Source organism: Varanus komodoensis, unplaced genomic scaffold, assembly GCF_004798865.1.
Source record: "Varanus komodoensis strain SLA01 unplaced genomic scaffold, ASM479886v1 scaffold14_1, whole genome shotgun sequence".
Taxonomy (NCBI): domain Eukaryota; kingdom Metazoa; phylum Chordata; class Lepidosauria; order Squamata; family Varanidae; genus Varanus; species Varanus komodoensis.
In genome coordinates this window covers 17656724-17684716 of record NW_025335438.1, presented here as the reverse complement: position 1 = coordinate 17684716, position 27993 = coordinate 17656724, and the positions used below count along the sequence as shown (strand labels likewise).

General features: G+C 38.5%; 2 protein-coding genes across 4 annotated transcripts; one reads left to right on the top strand and one right to left on the bottom strand.

The window, feature by feature from the left end:
* The first annotated feature begins 85 nt into the window (after positions 1-85).
* On the top strand, positions 86-27993 carry MRPL15 (mitochondrial ribosomal protein L15). 3 transcript variants are annotated; one of them, XM_044423750.1, is made up of 6 exons: positions 86-214; positions 20724-20863; positions 21752-21909; positions 23759-23924; positions 25727-25850; positions 27559-27993. In XM_044423750.1, the coding sequence occupies exons 1-6, from the start codon at positions 178-180 to the stop codon at positions 27894-27896; spliced, it is 963 nt and encodes a 320-aa protein (XP_044279685.1). In that variant the 5' UTR covers positions 86-177; the 3' UTR covers positions 27897-27993. The 3 variants fall into 3 exon arrangements, with proteins under 3 accessions (XP_044279685.1, XP_044279686.1, XP_044279687.1); XM_044423751.1 differs by lacking the exon at positions 86-214 and adding an exon at positions 301-403; XM_044423752.1 differs by lacking the exon at positions 86-214 and adding an exon at positions 19726-19843.
* On the bottom strand, positions 2632-19846 carry LYPLA1 (lysophospholipase 1). Its single transcript, XM_044423756.1, has 9 exons — positions 19747-19846; positions 17560-17591; positions 15879-15944; positions 15310-15357; positions 13312-13382; positions 9315-9388; positions 8511-8612; positions 6949-7125; positions 2632-5945 (listed from the first exon to the last, which is right to left on the bottom strand). Exons 1-9 carry the CDS (start codon positions 19813-19815, stop codon positions 5880-5882), a joined length of 705 nt encoding a protein of 234 aa, XP_044279691.1. The 5' UTR covers positions 19816-19846; the 3' UTR covers positions 2632-5879.

Below are 27993 nucleotides of genomic sequence, written 5' to 3'. Positions count from 1 at the left end.
GGAATGTCGGAGCCTTCGGCTTAAGCAAAGATGGAGACGTCAACCCACCTCCGGGGCCGCGGAAGACATAAACCGGCCAGACCAAAAGCGACAGCTCGGCAGCTGTGGTGCCAGGCTGCGCTCATCAAGGCTTGGGGAAAGGGAGCCAGACGGTGCTCCGGCTAGCCGAACACATCGATGGAAGGAGGATGGGAGAGCGAGCGAGGGAGAAAAGGTGGGGCTTCTTTTACCCTTAACAGCTGTGCCCGCCCAGCGGAAATGGAGGAATCTAGTCTATGCCTGCAACAACACAAATGTTGACGCCTGTGAAGCTCCGCTCTGGCGGAAAGCGAGGGAGGCGCGTTCTCGCTGCTCCGCCGCCGCGCCCCTGCTTGGCAGCACCTGTGAATGGGGAGGAGGGAAGGTAGACATGATGTCTTTCTCGTTGCCCCGCACTTCCAGAGCCGGGGGGGGGGGGCTGGAGGGTGGCGAGAGCTGCGTTTTCAAGGAAGGCGACGGGCTTGCGCTCGAAGCCGTATGCAAACCTATTTTCTGCTATGGCTGGTCCCGGGCGAAAAAGAGATACGATTCAGATCGGGAAATGGTGCCGGAAAACTAGATTAGGAATTATGTTTAGCATTAAAAGGGCCAGCTGTTCGTGAAAATCAGGTGCACAAACTGATTTGTGAATCTGCTTTTCAGTACAAGTTGTAATTTTAAAAATAAAACCCGCTGTACATTAGGACTTCGTTACATTTTTCCACTTCGTGCATTATATTATGTAGCGGAAAGCAAAAAATCTGCGTCTCTTCTGACGTGGTGTATTCAGGGTCATGAGGTCAGATCAAAGCTGTTTCATTCTTCCATCAGCCTCTTTTGGATCAGCACCTGTCATAAAACAGGTGCTAATTTTTTCCTCTGTAAAATTAACTTTGCGCTACTTATTTCTGATTAAACACCAGAAAGTGTTTTACAAGATCAGGTGGATTTTCCTTTTCCACTAGCATGCAACTTTACTTGAAAGAATTGTATAAAAGGCAGAATCCCAGTGTATTCTATGAAATCTATGCCATTGTTTTCAAGTTGTAGTTTGAACTGTGAGCTACAATGCTTCTGGTTTAGCTTTCAGCAGTTATTAACGTAAGAGATGACAGGCTGCTCTCCTATGGTAATGGCAGGTAAGAAACTCTTGGTATCTGAGATTATTTATTTTTATTTAAACGATTTCAATGCCGCCCCATTTGCAAAAAGCTTTGGGGCAGCTTATAACAAAATTATATACCTTGAACACCCAAAAATGTCATGTAAAGCCCTTCTGTGATGCCTTCTGTTTGTAGTGGAGATAGATATGGAGTATATGAATTAATTTGAACCAAATTGGCATATTATACGAGAGGAATAATCACATTTTATCAGTTGGGGTGTGTAATATGCTACTATCATCCAACTCTTACCTGATTAGAGAGGTCTGTACATGGTCCAAGTATTTTTCAGGTTTATTGCAATCCAAACGTGAGGACTTGTATGAAGAGAACATTATATAGTAATTCAGTGCAGGGCCACAAGGATGGTAGCTGAATTGGGGGCATGGGGGATGCTATTTGAAATGAAATTGAGGGTACTGGAAGTTTTCAGCTTGGAGGAGACACCAAGGGGCTCTTATAGCTTCTTCCAGGTATGTGATGGGGTGTTACAAGGTAGGTGGTCAAGACCTGTTCTCCCCTGTGGTGGAGGGAAGAATGCAATCTAGTGGAGCAAAGCTAAAGGAACCAGGCTTTAGGCTGGATGGCAGGAAGTACTTCCTGATGGTTAGGACCCCCAAGCGATGGAATGAGTTTCCACAGGTGATGGTGGAGGGCCCATTAGATTGTACACCCACATGTTAGATATTATATGAGCAGAGCTGCCTTGTGCTGATGGTCAGATTAGATGGCCCAGGAGGACCTGTCTGACTTCCTATGTTTCTATATACTTTCCCTCTTCTGCAACTGCTAAAAGGCACAAATTTATCAGAAAGGTATATACATCCAATATTCATGAGAACATGTTTTCACCAGCATACAAAAGCTTGGTCTTGCCCAAGAACCACCATACAAGAAATATTCTGAGTGTTTCTGAACTCCAGATTAAAATAATAAACTAACAAGCTGTAGTTCTCCTGTAAATGCATCTTTTAATTGTGCTATCTACCTCAAATGAAGGGATGATTCTTCAGTTTCTAACTGAAGGAAAAGAGGCTAAGGCTGAAACTTAGGAACCATCTACACTTCTCAAGTTTGAAACTTGCAGCTAGGGAAAAAAGTAAGGGCTGTTCCTTTTCTCAAATGGTAAACAAAGGGGTGGGATCCTGGCCACTACAAAATTTGATTTAGCTACCAGAGCTATTTAGTCCAATGCATATTTGAGCTCATGCCTTGGAAGGACTTTACTTTGCCCAGTTGAAGTGAAGATATATGAAGATACATAGTGTTTCCTTCATTTTTGTATGCTATATATGTTGCTTTTCAGTACATTTCTGATGTAATATGAAGCCACAAGCAAACAATTTTGCCATGTTTTAAAATCTGAAATATTCACCTACTTTTTGTACTATTTTTAAAGCTGCCAAAAAAAGTAACAGCAAAAGGGCTGCAACAAGAATTAACTCATATATTGATTGTTCAGAATTTATTCCACAGTAACAGAAAGATTACAATGATCAACTACAAGAAGGCCAGTTCAACAACAGATTTCTTACTGTAAACAGGTAATACAAAATCAAGATTTAACCATGGATTTCTACAACTGAGGATAAAGGAAAGCCAAATTAAAGTAGTACTTTATAAAATATCTTGACCTAAACATATGGCTTCATTAACATCCTATACATACATTCTTATATGTAACTATATTTGAGGATCAATAGCACCTATTTATAAAAAGATGCGTTTTGCTGTTTAATGAAGTTCAATACACTTCATTAAGGCAAACAATTAACCTATAAAATACAAGTCACAGAATACAGTATTCCTTCAACAAATCACTGCATTGGACATTATACAATACTTCAGGAAAACCCAAAAGCTACACTCTTATCAGGGCAAAATTTCCAATGAAGCCATCAGTTTTACCTTTATTGTCACAGCAGTTGGGTTGTGATATACAATTAATAATTTGGCAATTAAGTATTTCACACAAATATTTTAATTAAAAGTGATCTATATTAGATATCAAAATTTGATTTTTGGCAAATGTTAGATGTCAAATTCCATAGTGAACTAAACATCCTTATTTTACCAGAATTACCATTTTGATTTCGGTAGTTTCACAAATTCTTTAAACTGATATAGTAAATCAAAACTTCTATTTGTACTTTTATTTTTGAGAAATACCATATATCTATGCAGTGACTATTCTATAAGAAACACAGTTGAGTAGATTACCTCCTGTTAAGAAAACACAGTTCTGAAAACTTGCACACGTTATTAGAAAGTGATTGAACAATGTCAGAGTATTTTCTTCTTGGAGCAAATATTTATACAGAAGAGTATTCTCCAGTAAAAACAGGACATACATTGAGAAACAGTAGAATCTTACAGGGCACTTATACCCCCATATTGCACAGCAGGTCTACACCACTTGTGTAACGGTAATTTAATGCTTACAAGGCAACCCAAAACAAGCAGAATCATTTTGTTTCTAGAATGAGGCAAGTGAATGGAGCTTGCATAAAGGAGTGCTGCTGGACCTCCTTTTTCCAGAAAGGAGCATTCCTGCTTATTTCAGGACTTTTGTTAAGTGCTAAGTCTCCCTTGTGTGGGTGGGTCCCATTTGTGCAATGCAATTAGCAGGACTCATCCCCTGAAGAGGATCAGTAGCACAAAAAAGAATGGCATTGGCATAAGTGCTCTGCTAGATTCTGCATACTGGTTACATATTCAGAATCCACATTCACCAACTTGTGCAGAGTTCTAGCAGAGGTCCCCACTACTAAAATATCTCAGCAGGGAAACTTTTAACTATAAATGCTTTGACTGTACTGTTTCAACGGACCAAGTTCTATTCAGCATTCAAATGATGTAGCTTTTCCTGAACTGTATTGCTTCAATATACAAATACAGAGGGTGCATCTTTTAATGCTCCATTAAACATCCTCCTTTGAGAAATTAGGATTTTAGGGAAATGGTCTGGTTAAAATCTCCCTACCATATGCATGCAAGGAAGTTCTCCTTAAGGAGAAACACTGGAATATGGTTCTTTCTTGCAACCTGAAATGGCAATGTCCAAGAACAGCTCTCCTGCTCACTTATGCTGGTATACAGATGATCTTTAGTCCGACAGGCTACAGAAGCCCCAGCAAAGGTCAAGGAATGTGAGGTACAAAGCAGGGCAAAACCACAAGATAGACAAGAAAAGATCAAACATACTTGGAATACTGTAATCTCAGCTGCAGTTCTTACTAATTAAATGCTTGTCTTAAATAGTCATAATAAAGTGACTGAGGTTAGATGCATGTCTATGCTTTGAAAAATGAAATCATATCTATGAAGCAAAACAGAACAAGAAACCCTAGCAATAGTAATTTCAGCATCAGTAAGCATGGTATGTACTAGCAATGTGATCTTAATGCAAATCAGCACAGTGGAGGAACTGTGTAAAACTAAGGCAATACACAAAATAGTGGGGTCTAAAAGAGCACATTTCCACTTTCTCCCATAGTTACAATCCTACCTCCATCTCTCAAATCTGTAATATTATTTGTAGAACAATTCTGAAGCTAATGCTATGCAAGTTACTAAAGGCCAATCCTATGCAAGTTTGGATAGGAAAAAGTCTTACAACTCCCAGCATGCTCCACTTGGGGCATGCTGGGAACTGGAGGACTTTTTTCTGTCTAAACCAGGTGTAGAATTGTGTCCTAAGCAAGCTTTTTTTTTGGGGGGGGGGGTGTTTGTGTGTTTACACTACAAGCTGTAAAACAGGATATTTTCCTTTTATCAGACATTAGCCACAGCTTGTTGTTAGGTATCAATACATTTTTGTTTTGACAAGAACTTCAAGCTTTATTTTAAAAAAATCAAAAGGAAAAGCCACTCTGTCATGTCAAGAGTGCTCCATTATATCAGTGAATGTACAATTAGAGCATCTTGCCTAATTTCTAAGCAAACAATTTAAAGGAAATTGTTCACAAATATATTTTCTCATGTTGATTTCTCAATTACAAAATTTACCAGGCTATTTAAAAGAATCTGTAAGGGCTCACATTTTACAGCACACTGGAAGTTCTAGTAATGTGCAATTCCAATTTATTAAAAATCTTATATAAAAATTCTTTAGTTAATGATATCTACTACATTTCTTTTTATTACGGGCAGTTCAGTAGGAAACTGTCTAGAGATCAAGTACTTCTTACAAGATTTCTAAGTAGCCTAGGACACACTTAAGAGAGGAAATAGTATTTCAAATGTAGAGATAATCTGAATACTGGAAGTCTTTTCTTGCACATGCAATAATATTAAATTTAAACCTTAAGAATACATATTCTACCACTGCATGCTTATTTTTACATACTACATACTGTATGTACAATACATGAGTGTCACTTTAGCAAGCAGTAATAAAACAAATCTTGGACATAAATATTTCTGTTTAAACTATTGTTTATAATAAGAGGTATTCAGTTATCAATGGAATTTTAATTTGGAGCAATAAGAGTATGCCTAATTATATTTCAACATGCCTTTCCTCTGCCTTTTATCTACACCATGGCCAATGAAGTCTGAAAAGAGCATCATTTCCCAATGAAGTTATCAACTCTTTGCAATACAGGTAACACTGTAGGCACAAAGATGCTTTAAAACAGCTGCATGAAAAGAAGCAATCTAATACAGATGATGCTGGTACATTTAACAGAAGGCTTGTCACACAGTTTCTCCGTCAACTGGAGGTAGATGCTTGTCAATAAATTGCTTCACATCCATCATTTCCTGATGAAGGATGAAAATAATAATCCAGTTTAATTATATTGGAAAAAATAGTGTACATTTAAACAAAGCAAGGGACTCCCTGAGCTATATATGATGAACATGGCATTGACTTGCCATAATGTCTTCAACTTGTTTGGATTAACCTTGCAACCCACTTACCAGAACTTACTTCTGTGTAAATATGTATACGATCACACTGTGAATAGTGCTAGTAGGCTTGATTCCAATAAAGTCAGAATTCCTTTCCAAACTATTGGCTACTGAGTTGATAGTAAATTTGATATATTTGAAATCTGATACTACTCTTATAAAAATTAGTGAAGAACTATTTTAAAACTGACATACTCCATGAGATATGGAGATTTATCTTACAGGCAGAATAATCCTATGGCCCATAATCCACACGTGTAGCCTAGAGAGCCATAGGATGTTTCATATTCCCAGATTTGAGACTGTCCTCCATCACCTCCCAGCAAGTGCAGAAAAAACTGTCACTGCTTCTCAGTTATCATAAGACCAATCTCCAAGAAGCAGTTAAGAGGGCATTCTGGGGGGCACGGAGGGGAAGAAACTCGGTTCATTAAGATGTGATATACTCTGTCAATGTCCCAGCCTCTCCCCCGGGAGACCAAGTCCCATTCCTTCCTATTTCCCAGAACACCCTTCTTTACCCCTTTTCCAAGGTAGGTCCTACAGTCAAGCAGGGAGGTGAAGATCACCTCTGCACTTCCCCCATCCTGCACAGGTTGCCTGTAATCCTCCAAGTCTGGAGGTTTATGGGCATCCCAACTGGACTATACCCTTAAAAAAATGAAAAATACTCAAAATAATTTTTACCAGGGCTCAGAATTTAATTTAAACTCCAAAACAGTTCCAAAACCTTACATATCAGTGCCATCTGACACATTAAACTGAACAATAAACAATACTCAAGAGGGCACAAATATCAGCCACTCTGCTCCAATTAAATTATTCAACTCATTTTTGTTGCAAAAGTTGTTACCTCAATACACGAGCTGTGCATCATGCCTGAATAAGTTTTGAATGTTATGTTGCCAGGATTTAGCATAGTCTTTAGTGTCTCAGAAGTTACAGAACCAAACATTAGCGGGACTAAAGGATCACAGTCACCGTGGCACTGGAGAATGGAAATATCTTTGTTGACACAGTTGATGGCACCCTATCAAAGTTACAGAAAAAATAAAAGGGAAAAGTATGTTTTTCAACTTATACTTCTATTTTCACCTTCTTCTAAAGCATCTCAGCACATGACCACCATGCCTTTTATCCACCCGACCACCCTATGAGGTAGTTTAAGCTAAGATCATTTTATCCACTACATTTTCCAAGGCCAAAACTTGCTAGTGATACAGACATAGAGTAGGCCTTCTTTTCTGTATTAATATATTATACTCTGACAATCCTACTAAAACCACAATTCACAATTTTTCTTAAGTATTGCAAACAACTAACATTTAAATGGAAAACAATTTCATCAAGCCTTAGCTGCTCTTTGTCATCATACTTAGCATAACTAAATCAATGGTAAAGCAAGCCTGATAGCAGTTGCTAACTCTCTACATTCATGTTATATTCACATAAGGATGTATTTTTAAATGGTTTCATAAAATATATTGAAGTGTTCCCTAATAGTCAATATGCTAAAAAAATGATAATCTCACGTTATTAGTGGGAGGGGCAGATGTCTCCCATCCTCAGCCGGTCGAATGACATCATGACATGACATGGCATGACAAAGGGGACAGAGCTGGATCAGTTTCACTCTGCTCAGATTTTCCATAGCTGGGAAAAGCTATAGAATTTTCTACGCCTGAGAAAAGCCTAGACAAAGTAAGGAATTCCCTTTTGCACCTGGGTATGGCAGAGAGAGTATACATGTAACCAAACTTCCAAAGGTTTTGGGTTAGCAATCATTCCATCACCAGGTGCCTCAGCCACACTTAGCACACTGCTCAACCTCCCAGTTGGAGGCATGAGAAGTGCATGTTAAAAGAAATTTCCATCAGAAATAATACGGGGAGGGTAAACAATGTGCATGGGAATCTTTGCATTACCTTTGTTCACAGATGGAATATAAAAGTGGGGATATTCTCCCTACTGCTTTTCCAAGCACCCAGTAGCCTCCACTGAGCATTGTTTTGGGATAAGATGGGGCATGCAGTGGGAGCAGAAGCCTCTGTGGGCTAAATGGGAAGCTTCTTTTCCCCTACTTTATTGTATAAAGAAGGCTCTTTATGCTTTGCTGTTCAAAGGAAAGGCCATAAAGAAATATCCTGTTATCTTAATACCATGTTTTAAAATAATAAAACTCAGAATGTTTGAGTTCTTACATTCATGAAATCCTGGCTATTTTTTCTGTTGTATGTGGATGAGAAGCAGCAATGAAAAATATACCAAAAAGGCTCTTTAGGCTTTCATAAGCCGTCTTCATGTTGAAAAAGTTGCATCTGGATACTTTTGTTCCTTTGTCATGCATGATGAAAGATATTTAAAGTATAAGTGAACTCTTACTTTATTTTGAATTTTAGAGAAGTAGTATACTACCTGTGGAAATGAGGTCCGCAGTGGAAGCCAACAGCTAAGTGCTACAACACCGCCTAACTTCTGCTGTGTTGTGAGAGCTGAATACAGTGATAATGCTCCCCCCTAAAAAAAATGTTAAATCTCATTACTACAGTTTGAATCAAACCCTGGCCAGTTGCACATTTTATGAAAAATGCTGTCATTTTGAATATGCTTTTTAATATTGGCAATGGTCTACAGCAATGGTCTGCTTTTATTTGGCAGAAGCAGTCATTGTGATATCTTTACCCCACTTTTTCTCAACAGGAAAGGCACGTCTCCTTGAAATGGCATGTTTCACACACCAACTCTCCTCAAGTGTATGCCTTATTTGAGTCTCCATTCCCAGCCCCTTCTCCAACTGTAAAATATTTTCTTTCTACTGGGCATTTCTGCAAGGACCCTGAAGTATGTCAAGGTCAATGTGACCATTTCCTTTCCTTCAACTTGCACAAGAGTGAATGAAGCAGTTGACTGTGAGGGCAACTATATTTAATGTAGCACAGTACAACAATTCTTTAACTCTCAGAACTAACACTGTTTTAAAACTATTTTATTCTAAAAGCTTTAGTAAGAGAATGAACACTCAGTCTAATCTTTGTCCCAGGGAGACTCAGTATGTTTGTCCTACATCAAATTTCCATTTACTAAGGTTAACAGAAAGGGTTTAGTACAGAAACTATTTGGATTCAAAGTTATAAATAGTAAGAGATGCCTTGCTCTGTTGTAATTATTAGTTTCCACTGCCAGAGATAATGCTAGATGGAGACAAGAATTCAGTTTTACCTGAGAAAATCCTCCCAAAATTATCCTGTTTGAGGGTATTCCATTTCTTACTTCTTGCTCTATAAGTGATTTCACTGAAAAGGAAGTCTTAATTGTTACTACCACAAGACTATCACATATAAAGTAAATGACTGTCACAAAGATGCCATGAGGTTAATAGTTAGGTTTCTCCTATCCATGGAGGGCTGGGATTGTCATGTATCCTAGTTTCTGCCCTGAGGTTTTACAAACTTCACATACTCCCACTGCAGCCTGTCTAGCTTTATGTACTCTCCCAAACCAAATTCTATAGTACAAGACACATGCAAATCAATCTCCCTTGTCTTTCAAGCACTATGAAAACTCTAGGTCAGGATTTTGCTTCCAACCCCTGAAACAACTTTACCTTCTCCAATGTAAAGGTCTTCCACTACAAGTTAGCTTCTTGCTATAGGGATCCCCAGATAGCAGTTACATGCTGTATAAGCTCCCTATTTGACCCCTAACTCATTTCCTTACAAAGCTGGTGTTGTATTTCCATATATGAAATGTTCATCCAATTTAGCAACACACATAGCCAGACCAGATTGAGTGAAGTTACTGATATGAGGCATATCAAGTTCTACCTAAAGACTGTCACAGGAAGAGATAAAGCAGTTTCTGGGAACTCTTACAGTAGTGATGATATAAACGATCCCACCTACTCCCAGGTTATGGCTATATCCTCACTGGTGTCAAACACTACGCCTTGCTATTTCCTACTCTGCTTGCTTATTGTCTTCAATACAACAGAATACAGCCAGTGTGGTATAGTGGTTAAGAGGGTGGGACTGGGGCTCAGGAAATCTGGGTTCAAGTCCCCACTTAGCCATGGAGCTAACTGGGTGACTTTGGGTCAGTCACAGACTCTCAGCCCAACATACCTGACAGTGTTGTTGTTGTGAGAATAAAATTGAGGGCCCAAGGAACAAAATTGTGTGAGCCACTTTGCATTCTTTGTAAGAAAAAAGGGTGTGATATTAATGTAACAAATAATACTATAGATGGTGTAATGCAGGTAGGAAAAGGAGAATGAAAAAAGTGAAAAGAGGTTAAAAAAAAAGAAGTCTAGTCAAATATTGGAATGCAAAGGACTCTAATTCAGTTCAGAGGAGCCTAAGCAAATTCTAAATTATCTACATGACATCATGCCTGTCAGTTGACCAGTCAAATATTTCACAAAGCCATCCACTTTGTAGATGGCAGGATACCTTAGAAACCTTTAAGAGTTGCTGCTGCAGCCTTCCAAAAGTCTACCAGCATGGCATAGTGATTAGAATGTTGGATTGAAGACCCAGAGATCCAGGTTCTAGTCCCTGCTTGGCCAGGAAAATCATTGAGTGACTGTGGGTCATCCAGACTCTCAGTCAAACCTATCCCACAGGGTGGTTGTTGTGAGAACAAAATGGAGCTATATTTAGGAACTCCCTGAGTTCCTCACAAGAGAAAAACAGGCAAGATAAAAATGCAATGTAGTAATAAATTACAATCTGGAACTGGGTTTAACTGGCATTGTTACCACTTGCTATACACAAAAAACCCAACAATGTGAAGATACTAAATAAATTTATTGTGGCACAGAAGCTGAGTAATCAGGAGCAAATTGGCACTTGTTGGCTGCATAAATATTCACTGTCTTTGCTGTGACATGCCTAAGCCAGCTTTGGTGTCATCCACTATCTCCAGAGTAATGTAAGTAGCTGTACAGAATCCACCTGTGTGCAATTCAGTGCCAAATGTTCTTAGATTAAATACACCTGTTTCTAGAAGGCTTATGAGCTTCTGGGAAAGGATATTTAGCCAAAGACCAAGGAACTATCAAAATGAGCCTAGGATAAAGTTGTGCAGAAACATCAGAAAGGATTGGGTTATAAAAGAATGTTCCAAATTATGGATACCAACAAAAACATGATTAAATCCATTATTATAAAATGGAAAGGATATGGATATGGTTCAACCACAACTCTGCCTATAGGAAACCCATTCACCAAAACTTAGGGGTCAGGTAAGGACATTCATCAAAGAAGCAAGCAAGAGGCCAATGGTAACTCTTAAGTAGCTGCAGAAATCCATGGGACAACTATCACCCTGACTCTCCACAAAGCTGTGCTTTATGAATGAGTAGCAAGGAGAGCCACTGCAGACACAAACCCATATCAAAGCCCATATGGAATTTGCAAAAAGGAATGCAATGAATATTTTATTACTCAGAGTCCAGACCTCAATCTGACTAAGAATCTGTGGCAGGACTTGAAAGCTGTTGTTCACCTATGATCCTCACTTAACCTGATAGCGTTAAGCGCAGTTTTGCCAGAAACTGGGCAAACACTGCAAAACTGACAGCATATAGTTAAATCATGGAACATACTGCCATGAGAAGCAGTGTTAGCCACAAATTTGCATGGTTTTAAAAGGGGACTTTACAAATTAATGGAGGAGGAGGCTATCAATGGAGCAGGCAAAACTATTGTATCTATCCTGCTTGAGAGATTCTGTGGGCAGCTGGTTTGGTCTCTTGCAGCATGGCTTTTCCTGGAGACTTAGTGAAGAAAAATCACAGGTGCCAAAGGTAGTTCTACCAAGAATTGACTGGAGGGTACTGAATACATATGCAAACACTAAGTGCCAGTTAGTTTTTGCTAAATGCCTTACACCTTCAGTGTCAAATCTTTTGTGTACATCTACTAGTGACAATGCCAATTAAATCTATTTCAATTGCAGGAAAATGTGGAAAAGTGAAAGAGAGTAAATACTTCTACAAGGCACTGTGCTTGGCTACATTTGATTTGCTTCTGCTTTGTAAACTGTAGAATACCTCTTTAGTTTTAATAGTTGCTGTTACTTTGCTGCATTTGATTTTCTGTTTGTCTTATTTAAGTTTTGAAACTGATTATTGTATCACTGATCATTGTTATCCCAGAATAAAACACCACCTTCCTCAATTTGGTGACCCTGTTGCTTTGACTTCAACTGCTATCAGAATCAGCAGCATGGCCAATTGTCAGGAATACAATTGGAGGGCACCAGGATAGGGAAGGCTAGTGCAAAACAAGGAGAAGAATTGTTAGATCATTTACATTTATGCAAATCTTATCCACCATGGTTAAGCTAATTCACTAGTTACAAATTTACTTAACTATTTAAAAGAACTTATGCAACAACAAATTGGTTTGGGTTCATTTTTTTTGGAAATTAGCATGCAAGTATCACTTTTTTTGGTAATTACACTGTCTTTTATTCCAGTAAAGCTAATATTTGTACTTTATTTGCCAATCTTTGACTGGCCAAGTGATCAAACTCTTTTGGTTCATCAAATGTCCAACTTGAAGGCAACACCAAAATAGAAACCCTAGTACTGATAGGTTCTCCTGGCACAAGAAAATCTATTGAAAAACATGGGGGGGGGGGGGAATAGCTCAACATATTTTACATAGCCTGTAGATTTAGTATTGCCTAACTGAAATGTTAATGATTAAAAGAAAATGGTAATAATACAAAACAATGCCTTAAAAGACTGGCATGTAGCTATTTTACATTTATGCAGTTTCACTACCAAAAATATGACTTTTCAACAACTCACTGGATAGTCACAAAAGTAAATTCCATTTTAAACTACTGAATGACAGTTGCATAGGTCATGAATAGTTACTTGTACAATGTACTAGCAGCTATATAAAACACCGGCTCCAAAATTAAATTTAGAACTGTTTTATTTCTAGTGAAAGGTACACACATATTGAGAACATAAGCAACACATAATTCACTGCTCAGATCTCAGTACTACTGTAAACATAGCAGATAGTGCCATGTCTATTAATTGTACAGAGAATTTCAGTTCACAAAAATGTAACAATTCTATAACAGTAATGCAATTATAATTTTATAAAATATGAATATTGCAGTTACAAGTCAGGCTGAAAATTTGTGAAATTGAAAGCAGTTAACTATCCCTTTTCACCAAACATTTAAAATAACATACCAGTCTCTGAGGCTTGCTTGATCCCAGTTTCATCTTCTTGTGAATCTGGAGCAAGTCCAATAATATCAAACCTTAAATCAAACAATTACTATGCTATGTTATTCAGGTCTTTGCATTACAGCAGCATCCAAATGTTAAATAATGCATATAGGTTCAATCCTCTATCAAGCAGCAACTGAGAATTACATAGCCATATCTAAGAAATATGCACATATAAGCAGAAGACATCAGAGGAAAATACACTGATGTCTCTAATCATATACTTCATAGCATAAGGAACTATTCAACTGAAATTCAACAGCATATAACTGGACATAGAGGTTCATGTAAACACATATCACTAAAAGATGTTTGAAGTTTATGTAATTCCTATATTATATTATTATTCAGGAAATAGTGGGACAGAAATTAATTCACAGCAGAAATGCATTTATTATGTTACAGGCAAGATAATACCTTTATATTGTAATACATAAAAGAATTTACTTCTGGCAACATTGATGGTGAAGCTTCTCACAATGACTGATTGTGCCTTGGAAACTTAGTATTTCTAAGTGCTAGAAGAAAATAGGCTAGCTGTTTAGGATAATAAGATACTACCTCTCCCCAGAAAAACAAGATAGCAGTTGGGTAGGAACTAAAGCTTCATAAGGGTAAAAAGAAAGGCAGAACTGTCTTAGCATGAAGTGCCATATGATAGATATGCCCCTTATGCTAAGAAATCCCAAACTTATGAGTATTCAATGCAGAGCAGGAAGAGTGGCAGACATGATAGCCACTCCTATGCCAGAGTAATTTTCAGACATTTAGCTGAGGTGTTTTGGAAGGGAAATGAAGGAGACTGGACTGCCGATTGACTCCTTGCAGCCTCAGTCTCTTCTGCACTTCCTTAGCTGATATCCAGAGTTGATTATCCAACCTCAGTGAGGTATCCAGTATGGTTTTTTCCACACTGGGGAAGAGGGATTGAGGCACAAATTCCCAGATCTGTGCTTGGAACACTTTCCAATCTAGAAATCTAAATTATTCTGTGGTTCCCAGTTGATGTCTAGGAGCCATAGGATCACATTCCTCAAGGCAAGAAACTTAAAGATTGCACTGCAGATTCAATGGCAAGTTGAGATATAGGCACCTGAGGGGAAAGTTTTCTGAAGAAGTCACAGGAAGATAGTTGAGAAAAGACCAAAAGAATCAAAAGTGGTATGTTTTAGTAGGAAGATATTTTTGGGGGAGAGGGGGAATTCTGCTGATCAGCAAAGGCTGTGCAGTGTCTGATTTAGGAAGAGGGACCACACACAGTTATTTTATCTGTCAAGGTTCCTGTGCTTTAAAGTACTCCATGAATAACAGCAGTGTAACAGACAAAAGAAAAATGGTAGCTTTACATTCTTGTTTTACATACAGCTTTTAGAAGTGTAAATACCCCATTGGAGTAAAAACTATAAGATTTATGAATGCAAGGAGCTGTCAACAGGCTATTTTATTTTTCCCCTTTACCTTTAACAGCAGGTTCATGCAAGCTAAATAGGTAAACTTCTAGTTGGTAGAGTAATGGAAAAAGTTTCACCTTCATTTCTTCATGTTACCTGTTGTTAAAGGCACAGAAACAAGGCTAGAAAATAAAAGGTGGCAACCCTACAAAGCAAAAATCAAAGGATCCTGAAAGAGTGAAATGTGACAATCCACAGGCCACAACTATGACCTTAGAGTGGTATTATAATACATTATACAATATTATATAGTATGTTATTATAATAATTATATAGCACTATGCTACATAAAATTAAGCCAATTACATAAGTGAATACAAGCTGCAATATTTATAGTGGCCATATCCATCCATCATTTTTACCAAGCAGTAGCTAACATCAACCTTCTCTATTCCTCCTCCCAATTTCCCTCAATACATATTGTATACATAGTTATAAATACTATAAAAAGAATACAAGAAAGCAATAGATTTAAAAAAATACACATTATTTCCAGTCTGCTACTTACCAAGAAGGCATAGTCATGTTCATATTTAGAGAAACTGGCATAACCGGCCTGGAAAGTGTGGGAAGAAATTTAAAATTAATTTTCATAATTAACTACTTAAAAGAAAACTAATCTTGCCACGTGTAATTAATCTGAACATCGTTTTCTACAAGATCATGAATCTCATTACATGGCAGACCTCCTTGAAGAGAAATGGATAGCAGACAAGGACAGGAGGAGTCTCTTGCATCTGTTCAAATACCTGCCATGCCTTAAATGCTAAAGTGATACAATGGTCATTCTAATTCATGCAGTATGAGCCATACATACTTCTATTCAGTGAGGCACTGAGCCAGTCCATATGAGCAAGTCCATTTTCTGGGTTCCCATATGCTTTGCTCTCCTGTTTGCATTTGTCCAAATGATAGAATATGCATAACTATAGATATGAATCAAATTTAAGAATCACCATGTGCAGCGATTCCTTGTTTTTTACAAAAGAGCTTCAGGATTCTTTCACTAAACCTCTATCTGTAATCCATCTTGAGAAGTGAGAGAAAGGATTAACCCAAAACTGAAAGCATACTTACGCATGTGGACAAATGTACTTTATATGTGGGCTTCTGATACCAGCAAATGCTTCTGCCCAGCCATGCCTATTGAAATACACAAATGTCATGCAAGAATTTCCCACACTGGTAACAACCTTAAATTTTCTAATTCCCTTTGCTTACTCATAAAATTCAGGGACTGTTGGACACAAAAACATCATTACTAATCTCAACATTTGCTAACACAGCATTTATAAAATTTAATTTAGCAAGACTATTCCTAACTTAGGTATCAGATTAACTAGTTCAACACTCAGGGGAACTCAATTCAAATAAATATTTTGAAAAAGGAAAACAACAAGGTTCCTCCAAGGATTAAAGTACATTGCTCAACATATAAAATGTTTAATAGCAGTAATACTAGTATACTATAATCTATTAAGTAGTAACCTAGTCTGACATATATTAAAACCACAAAGAAAACTTGGGAGGTAGGTCTCAAATGTGTAAAAACAAAATCAAAATATATACAATAAACATTATCGAATTCTAGAGCTTCCAGCTGGATCATAATGGGATTTTTGATGCTGCACTGTGTTTCACTGTTGACTGATGAAAAAGGGATGCTCCGGGGGTCTATCATTAGAAGTACACAGGACCCAAAGGATCCTCAAACTTCTGAGAAAAAATAGTCATACTTCCATCCCAGCTAACATCCATTTATTTTTAGGGTTATTAGATTTATGTCCTGTCTTTTTCCTTTTTTAAGAATTCAAAAAGGCTTACATCATTTTTCTCCTGCTCTCAATCTTATCTCCACAAGAACTAAGTTTTTTCAGTGTGCTTCAAAGGTTCCAATCTTTTTCATCAGAAAAAAAAATAGCAGAAAACACACCAAAGCCGGCAGCAGAAAAGTTTTCCCCTAGAATTTTTCCATTTTGCGCCTGGGCCTTCACAGATTTAGGGTAACTCCACACTAAGGTTGCAATCCTGAATAAACTTACTTGTGAGCAAGCATCACTGACCACAGCATAACTTATTTCTCAGAAAATACACAGAAGATTATATAGCAAAGCAACCAAGGGCACAAACCTATGGCCACTGAATAAAGTCTGGTCAGAGTCCAAGCTCCAACTTCAGACACTTAGGACTCCAAATTCAGAGCACCATCCCTCCATCCACAGAGCCAGCAAAGAACTAAACTGACTGCAACTCCAAGATCTTTGCAGGGGAGAACACACATGAAGACAATCTTTGCCTCTGTATTCATTCCACGGGATACCAGTAATTCTTTGAGCTCAGAAGGTTATGGGCAGCCTCACAGGGCTGCACTGTTACATATTAACTTCTGTAGGAAGGCGTTTCAATGTTTATTTCCAAGCACTTTTAAATCAAGTGTCAACCTGCATCTAACTTTAAAAAATATTCAGTAGGACTATTCTACTATACTCACTGAACTTATTTTTATTTATACATTTGTTCACAAAGCTAGTTCTCACAGTCAATAGTTTCAGCAGGGATTTCGTTAAGCTTTTAAAAAAATATCTGAATGGAAGACTAAAATACAAGGTGCAAGCTCTACAACTAATAAAGCAGCTAACACAGAACAGCTTATATCTAATGAGGCTGAGGCTACTGTGGTTTTTCTTGTGAACAATTTTTTTATAAACAGAAAAATGCATTTTGAAAAGATGAGATCACATATCTCGATTTTACTTACCCAGTATCTCCTAATCCATGCAGGAATATGACCTAGAATTTAACACAGGTTAGACTACCACATTAAAAGGGTACATAGTATAAATCCATCTTCTGTGAATCCATACCGAACTCTTTAGTAATAGCAATATTTTAAAACACCCACATGTACCCCACAAATATGAACTACAAACAATGGACCAGGATAAATGGCTACTCATGTGATTAAGATTTAAAATATCAAGGCCAGCAAATGCTTGGTGCTCTCATACTAGAACCCTTTTATAGTCTGATCATCAATATTATAAATCAGGAACTGCACCCTTCTCTGATACATGGAGATATTCATAGCTGATTCACATCTATAGGAATTTGTAAAAAAAAATAGGTTGATAATTATTTTATAAGTCTGCTGTCAATTATCCCTTTTGAAAAGATGTAAAAAGGCAAGGAGAGCAATATGGGGTCATCAGGATGCATGCTACCCTTCCTGATATAGATCAGTTTCAACTATTGTTCATACCACTATAAGAAATTGTGAGCAATAATTTGTTGAATGTGAACCATGCTGAATGCTTGGGAGTTGAATGGGGCTTTCAAGGAAAGATGTACAGACATGCACATTTTAAAATAAAAGTATGGACATCTAGGGGAGACCAACGCAGTGAGATACTACACACAGAAATACCGCACCATTTAGAGTGGCCACACAAATATGTTTTATGCAAGCTTTCATTTGGCTGAAGCCACTTTAGATATTGCATTGGTCAAGCCATGGTTGATCCTGGTAAACAAGAACACTTGTAGCAACCAGAAACCTATTAGAATCCAGGCTAATGCAATTCTGTTCTGGTTTTGCCTTGTAATAAGAGTAAAGTACTAAATTTCCCAACTAGGAGCAAAGCCAAGGAACTAAGAACAATATTCCAGAAAGGAACTGGGTGCTGCTTTTGATGCTCCAGATTAGGCTCTTGCTCATAAAAGGGAACTGTTGAATCAGACTGACCATTACCTGATTTCATATACATTTGAGAAAAAAAATCTTAATTGTTTACTTCTTCCTTTCCTAACCAACTTAAATGATCTAGAGTCACACCAATTTAGTAATTTAGTCTTTGCATTACTCAAGTTTTTAAAAGTAAAAAAAAATACATGAAATATATTTAGCAGCAACACTATGACCATTAATCATTCTTATTATTCAACATCTTAAATTTCACCACTTAAAGAAATAAAAAATCTTTATTTGGGACAGTAAAATCCTCTCCTTTATTTGGGGCATTCCTGCATGGTAACTGACACAAAAATAAGTCAGTCAGCTCCAAGTCACATTGTGGGTTATTTTAATGCAAATCATCACATTCAGACACTTCTGAAAGAGTCTAAGGTGATAAAACACTTTGTTGCAATTAAATCTTCCCACTAATGAGGACACAAATATGTTCTGAAAACACTTTAAACGGTTTATCTGGCTTCCCTAAGATTCAGCGTGATTTCACTTCTAACTTGAACACCTGCCCCACATGAGACTTGACACCCAGTCAATCAAATGCACATTATTTTTATTTCTTCACACAGAGATTACTATCCACTCAAATTCATAAATTAGGATAGTAAAGTCTGGGACAAGAAAACTATCTAAGCTGTTGCATGGTCCTAATCAGTTTGTAGTATTTCTAGCACAATCAAAAGGCGAACATTCCCTGGGAAAACAGTTATTATATAGAAGAATTTAAACGTTACTATTCCTGAAATCACACTTCAAGTTTTGCCAGATATTCTGAATGGACAGGGAAGAATATTAAGGTGGAAAAGACAGACACCATAAGTTATTCGGCATCTGTAAAAGTTATTTGTTATTTATGCCTCTCGTTTACTTGCTACCGTGCTGGTCACGGCGAACCCAAGATTGGATCTCGAAGGACGGAGAAGTAGGGAAGCGGCAGAAGCGCAACACAGGGCCAGAAGCCCCCGGGCCAGACCAGCGATATGGTAGGAGGCGTTAACTTCCCTCCAGCTGGCCTAAAAAAGGTGGGCTTACAGCATGACTTTTCCCAAGCAGCCCCGCTGAGCTCCGTGGGGCCACTCCCAAAGTGGGGTGGTAAGGCGTGCTACCCTAATACTGTCCTGCCGACCTTCAGCCACACCTGCAGAGCAGGTGCAAGACGAGAACCTTCGTCAGGCGCTGCTCTGCGCACCCCTCACTCACCGCGGCGGTGGCCTTCCTAGCGGCCGGGACGATAGCAGGGAGCGGAGCGGACATGTTGTTTCCGCACATACACCGTATTCTCCTCTCGCAGAGGCCGGTGAAAAACTGACAGAGGAGGAGGGAGCGAGGGCGGCCGCGGAGGGTGGGGAAACGGGCGTGGCGGCGAACGGATTGGAAAGAGAACTAGGTGGACGTTCCTCGGGACCGCCTCCCCCGCCCCTTTTCGCCAGCGTGCGCTCTTTCTCACGCATCGCGTAGGAAAGCGGGAGGAGGCGTTGAAACAGGCGCGTGGATAGAGAGCAGATATCGCCCACCCGCCAAGGCCGAACACACACTACTGCTTTCCATTGGCTGGGCCCAATATTGGCGGGCGGCTAACGCAGCCGTTCTGGCGCTTCCTTAAAAACCATAGACACGCATTGGAACTAAGTTCTAGAACGGCCGTTGCATGGTTTGCATCCCGGAGCTTCTGTTACATTGTTGGCGCCATGTTTTGTCCTTCTCTGTAGGGTGACAGAAAAAAACAGTAAATAGAAATAAGATAGAAAATTAGTTATCAGATTTAGAGTTGTAGCTACTTTTAGGCCTACTAAGATTAGGCCCAAACTTTCTTCAAATTGCCAACATGCAGACCCAAGTTCATGAGGTTCCAACATGGAGATTATATCTATCTACAGCGAGATGCATTTATAGCACTTGAATCAACAGTATAACAGGATAGACGTTATTCTGTTGCCACCCTAAAGCCACAATCCTCCACCCTTGTAACTGACAGTAAGCCCATTGATCTGCTTCTGAATAGACATGCATAGGAGATTTGCATTGTTACATGCTGTAACTGAGCAAATCTCAAAATAACACAGCAATCCGAGACAGCTGGTTCACTCTGTCTTAGTTTCTCTATAGCTGTATCGCGAAACTCTTTCTGCGCCTGTGCAGAACGTAGTTGACCTCTCTACCTCGCCGTTCTCCTCTAGTCCCGCTCAGAGAGCGTCCAATGGCTGCGGCGGCGTCTGGCGTTGGCGGAGGAAACAGGAGTAAGGCCTTGGAACTGCTGCGGTCCTTGCCTAGAGTCAGCCTCGCCAACCTGCGGCCTAACGATGGTGCTCGGAAACCGGTGAGCCAAGATTACGGCGGACCGGAGAGGTCTTGCTGTAGCTGACATGCCCTTTGATTCTTTACGATGGTTATCCCCACCCCTAAAGTGGTTCATGTTCCTTTAAAGGCAGTACAGCCAACAGAAATTCAACTAATGCCACTTTGTCCTATTGAAGCTGCAAAAGGGACTCAATAACAGTTGGATTCTTGCCTATTAGGTAGCATACAGAAGATGCGTAAGAAAAGATGACTGATTCGGACTTATTTCTGTTGCCAAAGTTGAATATTTTCGTGATAAGATGCATGATTTGCAGAATATTTGTTGTGTGTATAGTGCTGAAGCCTTTACAAATTGTGGGATATATTTTATACTCCAGTCCACCAGTACTCCACCTTTCCCCCTTCCCTATAATCCACCTTGCTGTAGATTATGCAAGTTTTTTATTTTGCTGCATTCACATATAATGTTAAGTCAGGATTACAGCAAGTGAGATCTTTGCTTTCTTGGAAACAGCAAACCCAGCTATCACAAAACAAATAGTTTCTGGATTTGGGCAGAACACACAAGCTGTTTCTGGGTTGTTTATTGCTAGCCAAAGTAGGAGGAGCAAAGTGAAAGAGAATGTACTGTTGCACTAGTATGCGACTTGTTCATGGTAAGCCAAAGGTCCTGTTTCACCATTATAAGTGAAGGTAACATTTGTCCTGTTCTACAGTGGTTAAAGTGAGGACCTTAACATTTATTGGACAATCGTACACATGTTGAAATAAGATTCACTGTAGTCAGCAGAAGTACTTCTAGATACATAAGGTTACAGCCTTGAATCTTATATGTTCTCCAAAAAAGAGTGCTTCCCTGATGAACTGAGGCTTATGTGTTAAACTTACATAAGGATATTTCTTTTAGGAAAGGAGACGTGGACGTGGAAGGTATAGAGGTAGGAAAAGTGGTAGAGGTCATAAAGGAGAAAGGCAACGAGGAACCCGCCCTCGATTAGGCTTTGAAGGTGGCCAAACTCCTTTTTACCTGGTTATTCCAAAATACAGCTACAATGAAGGGCACAGGTAAGTTTCTTTCTATGATTATTATCTTGGATGAAGTTTATGTACTCAGAATTCCTTTCCTTGCTGTACTCATAACAACCTTGGAGAAGGGATTTAGGGGCAGGAAGAAGAGGAGAATGATTCTGCTGAGATATGAGGTATCCTGGTGTTGCGTCTGTCCCGATTCCTCCAAAGCACTGCAGTAAGACAGCTGAAATTGCCCATCTAGCTGTGTGGGAGGTATGTGGAGGCCACCTTTGCCTCTGTGCTGCTCCTGCTTTGCATAGGATGCCTGTAATCTTGCATAGGTTGTGAGTATCCCTATAGGATTTTGCTCTTAGGCCTTCTTATTGATCTATGAGTTGCATTGCAAATTTTGCATTGGCTACTAGGCTGCACTTTAAAAAATTTTGAGCTCTTGCACAGGCATGCACTACTGCATGCACTACTGCTCAGAGACATGTGCAGTTCACTTGCAAATGTGTTTCTTCTTTGCCAGCAGTTAATGCAAAGTAGCACAGTTTGAAATTGGCTCAAATACTGGCTTTGAAGTACTCATTTATGCCTAGCATAGTGTTTTCTGCTTTTGTCTGTCTTCTGTGTGTGTGTAATTGTATTTTTTGTATTTTGTAAGTGCAATTTGCTGTAAGTGCAAATGTTTGAAATTAAAAGATGGCCAGGCATACCTTTAAAAATTAGAGAAGGGGAAAAAGACAAGGAGGGGGTTTTTTGGCATAGGACTGAGGTTGGAGAATGGCAAAAAAGTTTGGCTCCATTTTCCCAGCCTCTCATTCTTGAAGGAGAAAGAGCTTAACAGAGTGCTTCTTTGATTCAAATATTGTTAGGTCAGGTTGATCTCTTGTTCCTTAAATAATCCTGGCCTTCTGTTTAAACAGAAGCCTCTCAGGAGGTTCTGCACTAGTAGCAAAAGAAACCTACTTGATAAGCAGTCTATCTTTGATTGGTTGAATGCAGAACTATGACCGCTTGACGCATGGTTTAATCATGTAGTGCTAGAAGAAGAGGCGGTATTGTAAAATCAACAAGAGGATAAAAGCAGATTTACAGCCTCTTACAAGGAAGAAACAAGATACAAAAGCGGTGTGCTTTTGAGTTCATAAATGTTTGGCATAGATGGGCAATGGTTGCAGTCCAGAAAGTCCTTCTCATCCGTGCAAGAGATTGTATTCATTCATTGTGGCTGTATCTTTTTTTCCTTAGCGAAATCAGCCGTTCCCTTGTGCCTCATGGCAAACAACTTTTCAAAGTGTCTAGGGAAGGTTTCTGTGCAAGCTACCTTGTATTCTCCAATGAGTTGTGGCAGATGTCCATACGTATTAAACATTATATCTGTAAACTTGTAAACATGTGTTAAAATGTCCCACTTGCACACCTCTGAATGAAAGTGTTGATTCTCAGAAAACTATATTCAGCACCAAAGATTGTATTTCCTCACTATCTGTTGACAGAAAGTTCAAAGACTGAAGCCCGCAGTTGAGCATTGAATGGAAGCAGAGTAGATCTGCATTTATAATATTTAGATTAGTAGCTTGCATGTGAATAAGATGTTTTAGGTATAGTTTCAAACAATTTCAGAAGAGTTCACTTCCTTGCCTTGTCTAATATTAAGCTGTGATTGCTTGGGATAGGACTTTGAAGCCCAGTCCAATGGGATGAATTTCAGTGGGACTTCCACTCATAGGATTGCAGTCTTGATATAACAGTAGTAGAAGGTCTTCCATTTAACTTCAGTGGGGCTTGCAGAGCAGAAACTTTCAATAAATTGTGTCTTTGATATTTATCACTCATTCTGGATTAGATTTGTACTTTGAAAGTCTCTCTTTCTTTCTTTCCTTTATCATCTCTATAGCCACAGGCATCAGTATCCACCCCTCAGTCTCAGAAAGCTGCAGTACCTAATTGACTTAGGTAGAATTGATCCAATGGAACCAATAGATCTAACACAACTGATAAATGCAAGAGGTGTAACAGTACAACCACTCAAAAGGCATTATGGAATCCAACTTGTGGAGGAGGTAGGTCTGTCATTAGGGGTATGTGAACATTTTCTTTGTTAGTTTTGATTAGAATTTCCTCAGTATATATATCTTCCTACCTACTAACTAAACATGGACTTGGATGACTTGGATACAATCTATTGTTGTAGTTCAACTTGCATACATTTTCAAGGTTCCAATGTGATTTGCATGCCCCAGAATAATGCATTCAGCAGCATTTCAGAAAATGTGTACTTTCAAAATATGCATTTAAGCATATTTCAGTCACTGGGGGAAATCATAGAATAGTAGAGTTGGGAGGGGCCAAGGAGGGGCCATCAGGTCTGATACTTGCTCAGTAGGAAAAAATAATAAAGTTTGCAATATGATAAAACCTTAAATCAGAACAAGTTTTTAGATGGCACTCCATTGGTCAGCTTGAGTTTTCTTGATTCCCTCATAATAGGATATTTTACCAGACCAGATGTGTGCTCAGTTATCATTCATTCATTTATTCAAATAAAAGGGTTTTTAAAGGTGCTATCTTATGCACTTTTAGACAGAAGAAAGCCCTACAACTGCCAGCATGCTCCAGGTAGTACAGCTGGGTGTTGTAGGACTTCCATCCATCTAGCATGCATAGGATTTCAGGTTTCTGAAAAGTATACTTGTTGGGTCCAACAGTGAAAACACATGAATGTTTTAGAGATTACCATGTAGGACAGAGCTGAAAGATGAATTGAACTTGTGTTATGTGCGAAATGTAGACCTGCATTTCATTCTCAGATATCAGTCCCCTATGCAATAAGCTATCTGCTTTGGAAATACTCAAGAGTTCAAAAGCAATGTGTTGTATATCAAGGGAGGCTATTGTAAAAGAAAAATGAGTAGCCTTATTTCTACTCTGACAACTGCTTTTATAAAGTTTGATGTGGCATGTTATATTTTGTTGTGGAAGAAATTACACAGTTTGTTTAAGAAGACAATTGTTTTATTCCACTGTTGGAGGCTGGAATTGCAACTGCCTCTGTGTGTGCATAATCTTGAGTGCAGCAGTATAGCTTTAAACTTTTTTTCAACAGGAATCTGCAAGAGAATTTAATGTATGATCTTTTTCTTTAATACTCATAAAAATACATAGTCTTACAATATTTTTAAAGTATGTGTGTTGCTTTTCAAAGTTATCCCCTCACAAAGCAATGTATGATCAAGAGAAAAGGCAAGAAACAAAGATTTATAATTGCTTCATTAGAATGCATGAGACATTGAGAAACATTTTTAAATCCATAAACTAATTATAACATTAAATTAAAGGTAGTTTTGTACAAGGTCTTAAAGCCTCTCCAGAACACCTACACAGGAGGCACTAGTGAATTGGAGTGGAGTTGCCCCACAGTTTTGGGGCCAACACCAAGAAGATCCTATGTCTTATGCAAGCCAATCTGACCAATCTTAATACCTGGTACTCAAGGACTGCTGAGGCATATCTTCATTCATGAACAATTGTTTGGGTGAAGCTGGTACTTTACAGTCATGCTACTTAGGGCTTTAAAGGTTAAGACAGTCAGTGCTGTTGGCCCAAAATTGGAGTTCAGAATTTGAGGTTCCCACCAGCTTTCAGACAGCTGCATTTTTTTTGTAGCTGCATTTTGTACCACTTGAAGCTTCCAGACAATCTTCTAAGGGAGCCTTATATAAAGTGTTTTCTAGTAGTCCAGGTTGGAGGTAACCAGTGCATGCTAAACTTGAGGTCTAAGATGCCCAATATAGAGTATGATAGCTAAATAAGAATCTCAGTTGATAACTTTTGCAATTTATTTACTATTTGTGTGAAATTGTAGGGTGCTGATACCTTTGCAGCAAAAATAAACATTGAAGTGCAGATTGCATCTGAACTAGCCATTGCTGCGGTTGAAAAAAATGGTGGTGTCATAACAACAGCTTTCTATGATCCAAGGAGTTTGGGTAAGAATTCTCACCAAGTGGCTATTGTGTCAGAGATCAGCATCTTCCCATTAAGCATTTGTTTGCATTACAATAATGTCATCAATTATAAAGCTAGTCTTGTGATGGTTCTTCAGGGAGACCCTTTTTTTCAACAATGGGGAAAAAAACGCTTTATGTATCTTTCATTCCCTATTGATATTATGAAGGGTTTTGTTATATTGCCACTGTTCTAATAAGCATAGTTACCGAAAGTAGAAATAAGCTATGGACAGAATTTCATCTGCCATGGTAGCAGGATGGTGGTAAAAACTGGCATTATCAAGCATTTCTTGAGGCCCATGGCTCATGTAGGGCATCAGATGCAAGCCCAGGATTTTGAGCATCCAGCTGCTACTTCTTCTGTTGCTGCTTCAGCTATTACGAACTGACTTATTAGATATATAGGCTGTGTTTCCAGCAAAAATGTCTTTAATCAGATTACAGGTAGTACATCATGGTAATTACATCATGATAATTAAACCATCAATTTATCACAATATAAACCCAACAGACACAGTCTATGCTGGCTGGGAAATGCCGGGAGTTTTGCTTAAACATGCAAAACATTCAGGATTGCACCCTGAAACAGCTTTAATCAAAACAGTAAAAATAATTGTACAGCTCTGGAAATAAAAATATTAAAAAAAAAAACAACTTCTAACAATTGCAGTTGTGCAGATCTGATTTCACATGGGTTGGAGTTTATATTATAGCGGCCACTGAAACAGCATATCTCCAGTAGAAGAAAAGTCACTACTTAAATTCTCTCCTTCCCCACATATGAAAAGAAGATAATATGTAGGACTGCCTAAAGCCAGTTTAAGGCTTTAATTATGAAAGACAGCACCTGGTATTTTGCACAAAAATTGATAGATAACAAATTTAGGTCATCCAGAATCAGTATCACATGAATAATATTGTCAGTTCCAAAGGAAAACTGTGCTATTACAGTATAACTGGGGAGCATCCAAAATGTTTTAAAAACAGTTCTTTGTACAGAAGCTTCTGGTAATCAAGCCAGAGTATGCAAGACAAAAACTAGATCCTTCTTCTCAGAAAAGGGTGCAGCTGGCTTGTTAGGCCGTACTGAAAAAAATACAACTCTGGCCTTGACCATCACGTGAGATCTAGGAACAGTGCTGCCGCCAAGCATGCGACCATGCTTAGTAGAAGAATCTGTTTCTTTAATATGCAGGATATCCTCATCCAGAGCATATATATACTCCTCATCCAGACAAGCTGCCCCATTTTGTCCATATTAAGCTTTGGATGTTCACCTTTATCTTGTCCATTGCCAAGTTTATGCAGTGTGACCATATTTCTTATAGAAAATAAGGGCTGCTAATTTCATGTTTTCTTTTCTACTGTCTACCATATCCTGTAACTGCTATTGATGACTATGTATTAAATATACAAATCTGTCACCATGTAAATAAATAAAAGTTGCATATTCAGTGTGTCCAAGTTAGTTAAGTAGCTTGTCCATCCATCCCCACTTCTAGTAGTATCAGTCTTCTAGATTTCTATGCTACAGGTATAATTGTAGTAGTGTAAAGGTATATGTGTATTTTTTAAAAAAATACTTTAAAAAATGTATGCTTTCACAATCATCTGTATTTTAGATATGGGATTGCTAATGCCAGAGTAGGTAATAATTTCTCTCCTTTTCCCATTATTTTGCACATAGAAATTCTTTGCAAACCAGTGCCATTTTTTCTCCGGGGCCAGCCTATTCCAAAAAGAATGCTTCCTCCCCAAGATCTTGTCCGTTACTATACCGATCCTATGAACCGTGGTTATCTGGCTGATCCATCAAAGATTCAAGAAGAAAGACTAGAACTTGCCAAAAAATATGGTTATATATTACCAGATATAACAAAAGACGAACGCTTCCAAATGCTTAGTGCACGCAAGGACCCCAGACAGATTTTCTTCGGCCTTGCTCCAGGATGGGTAGTAAACATGCCAGAAAAGAAAATTCTGAAACCAACAGATGAAAGGTTGCTAAAATACTACAGCTCATAAGTACTCAAATTGGACATCACTGTTGAGCATAGAAAAACTCTAAATGTTATATGGAAGTATAAGTTGCTATTCAAATAAAGTAATAAAAAATGATAAA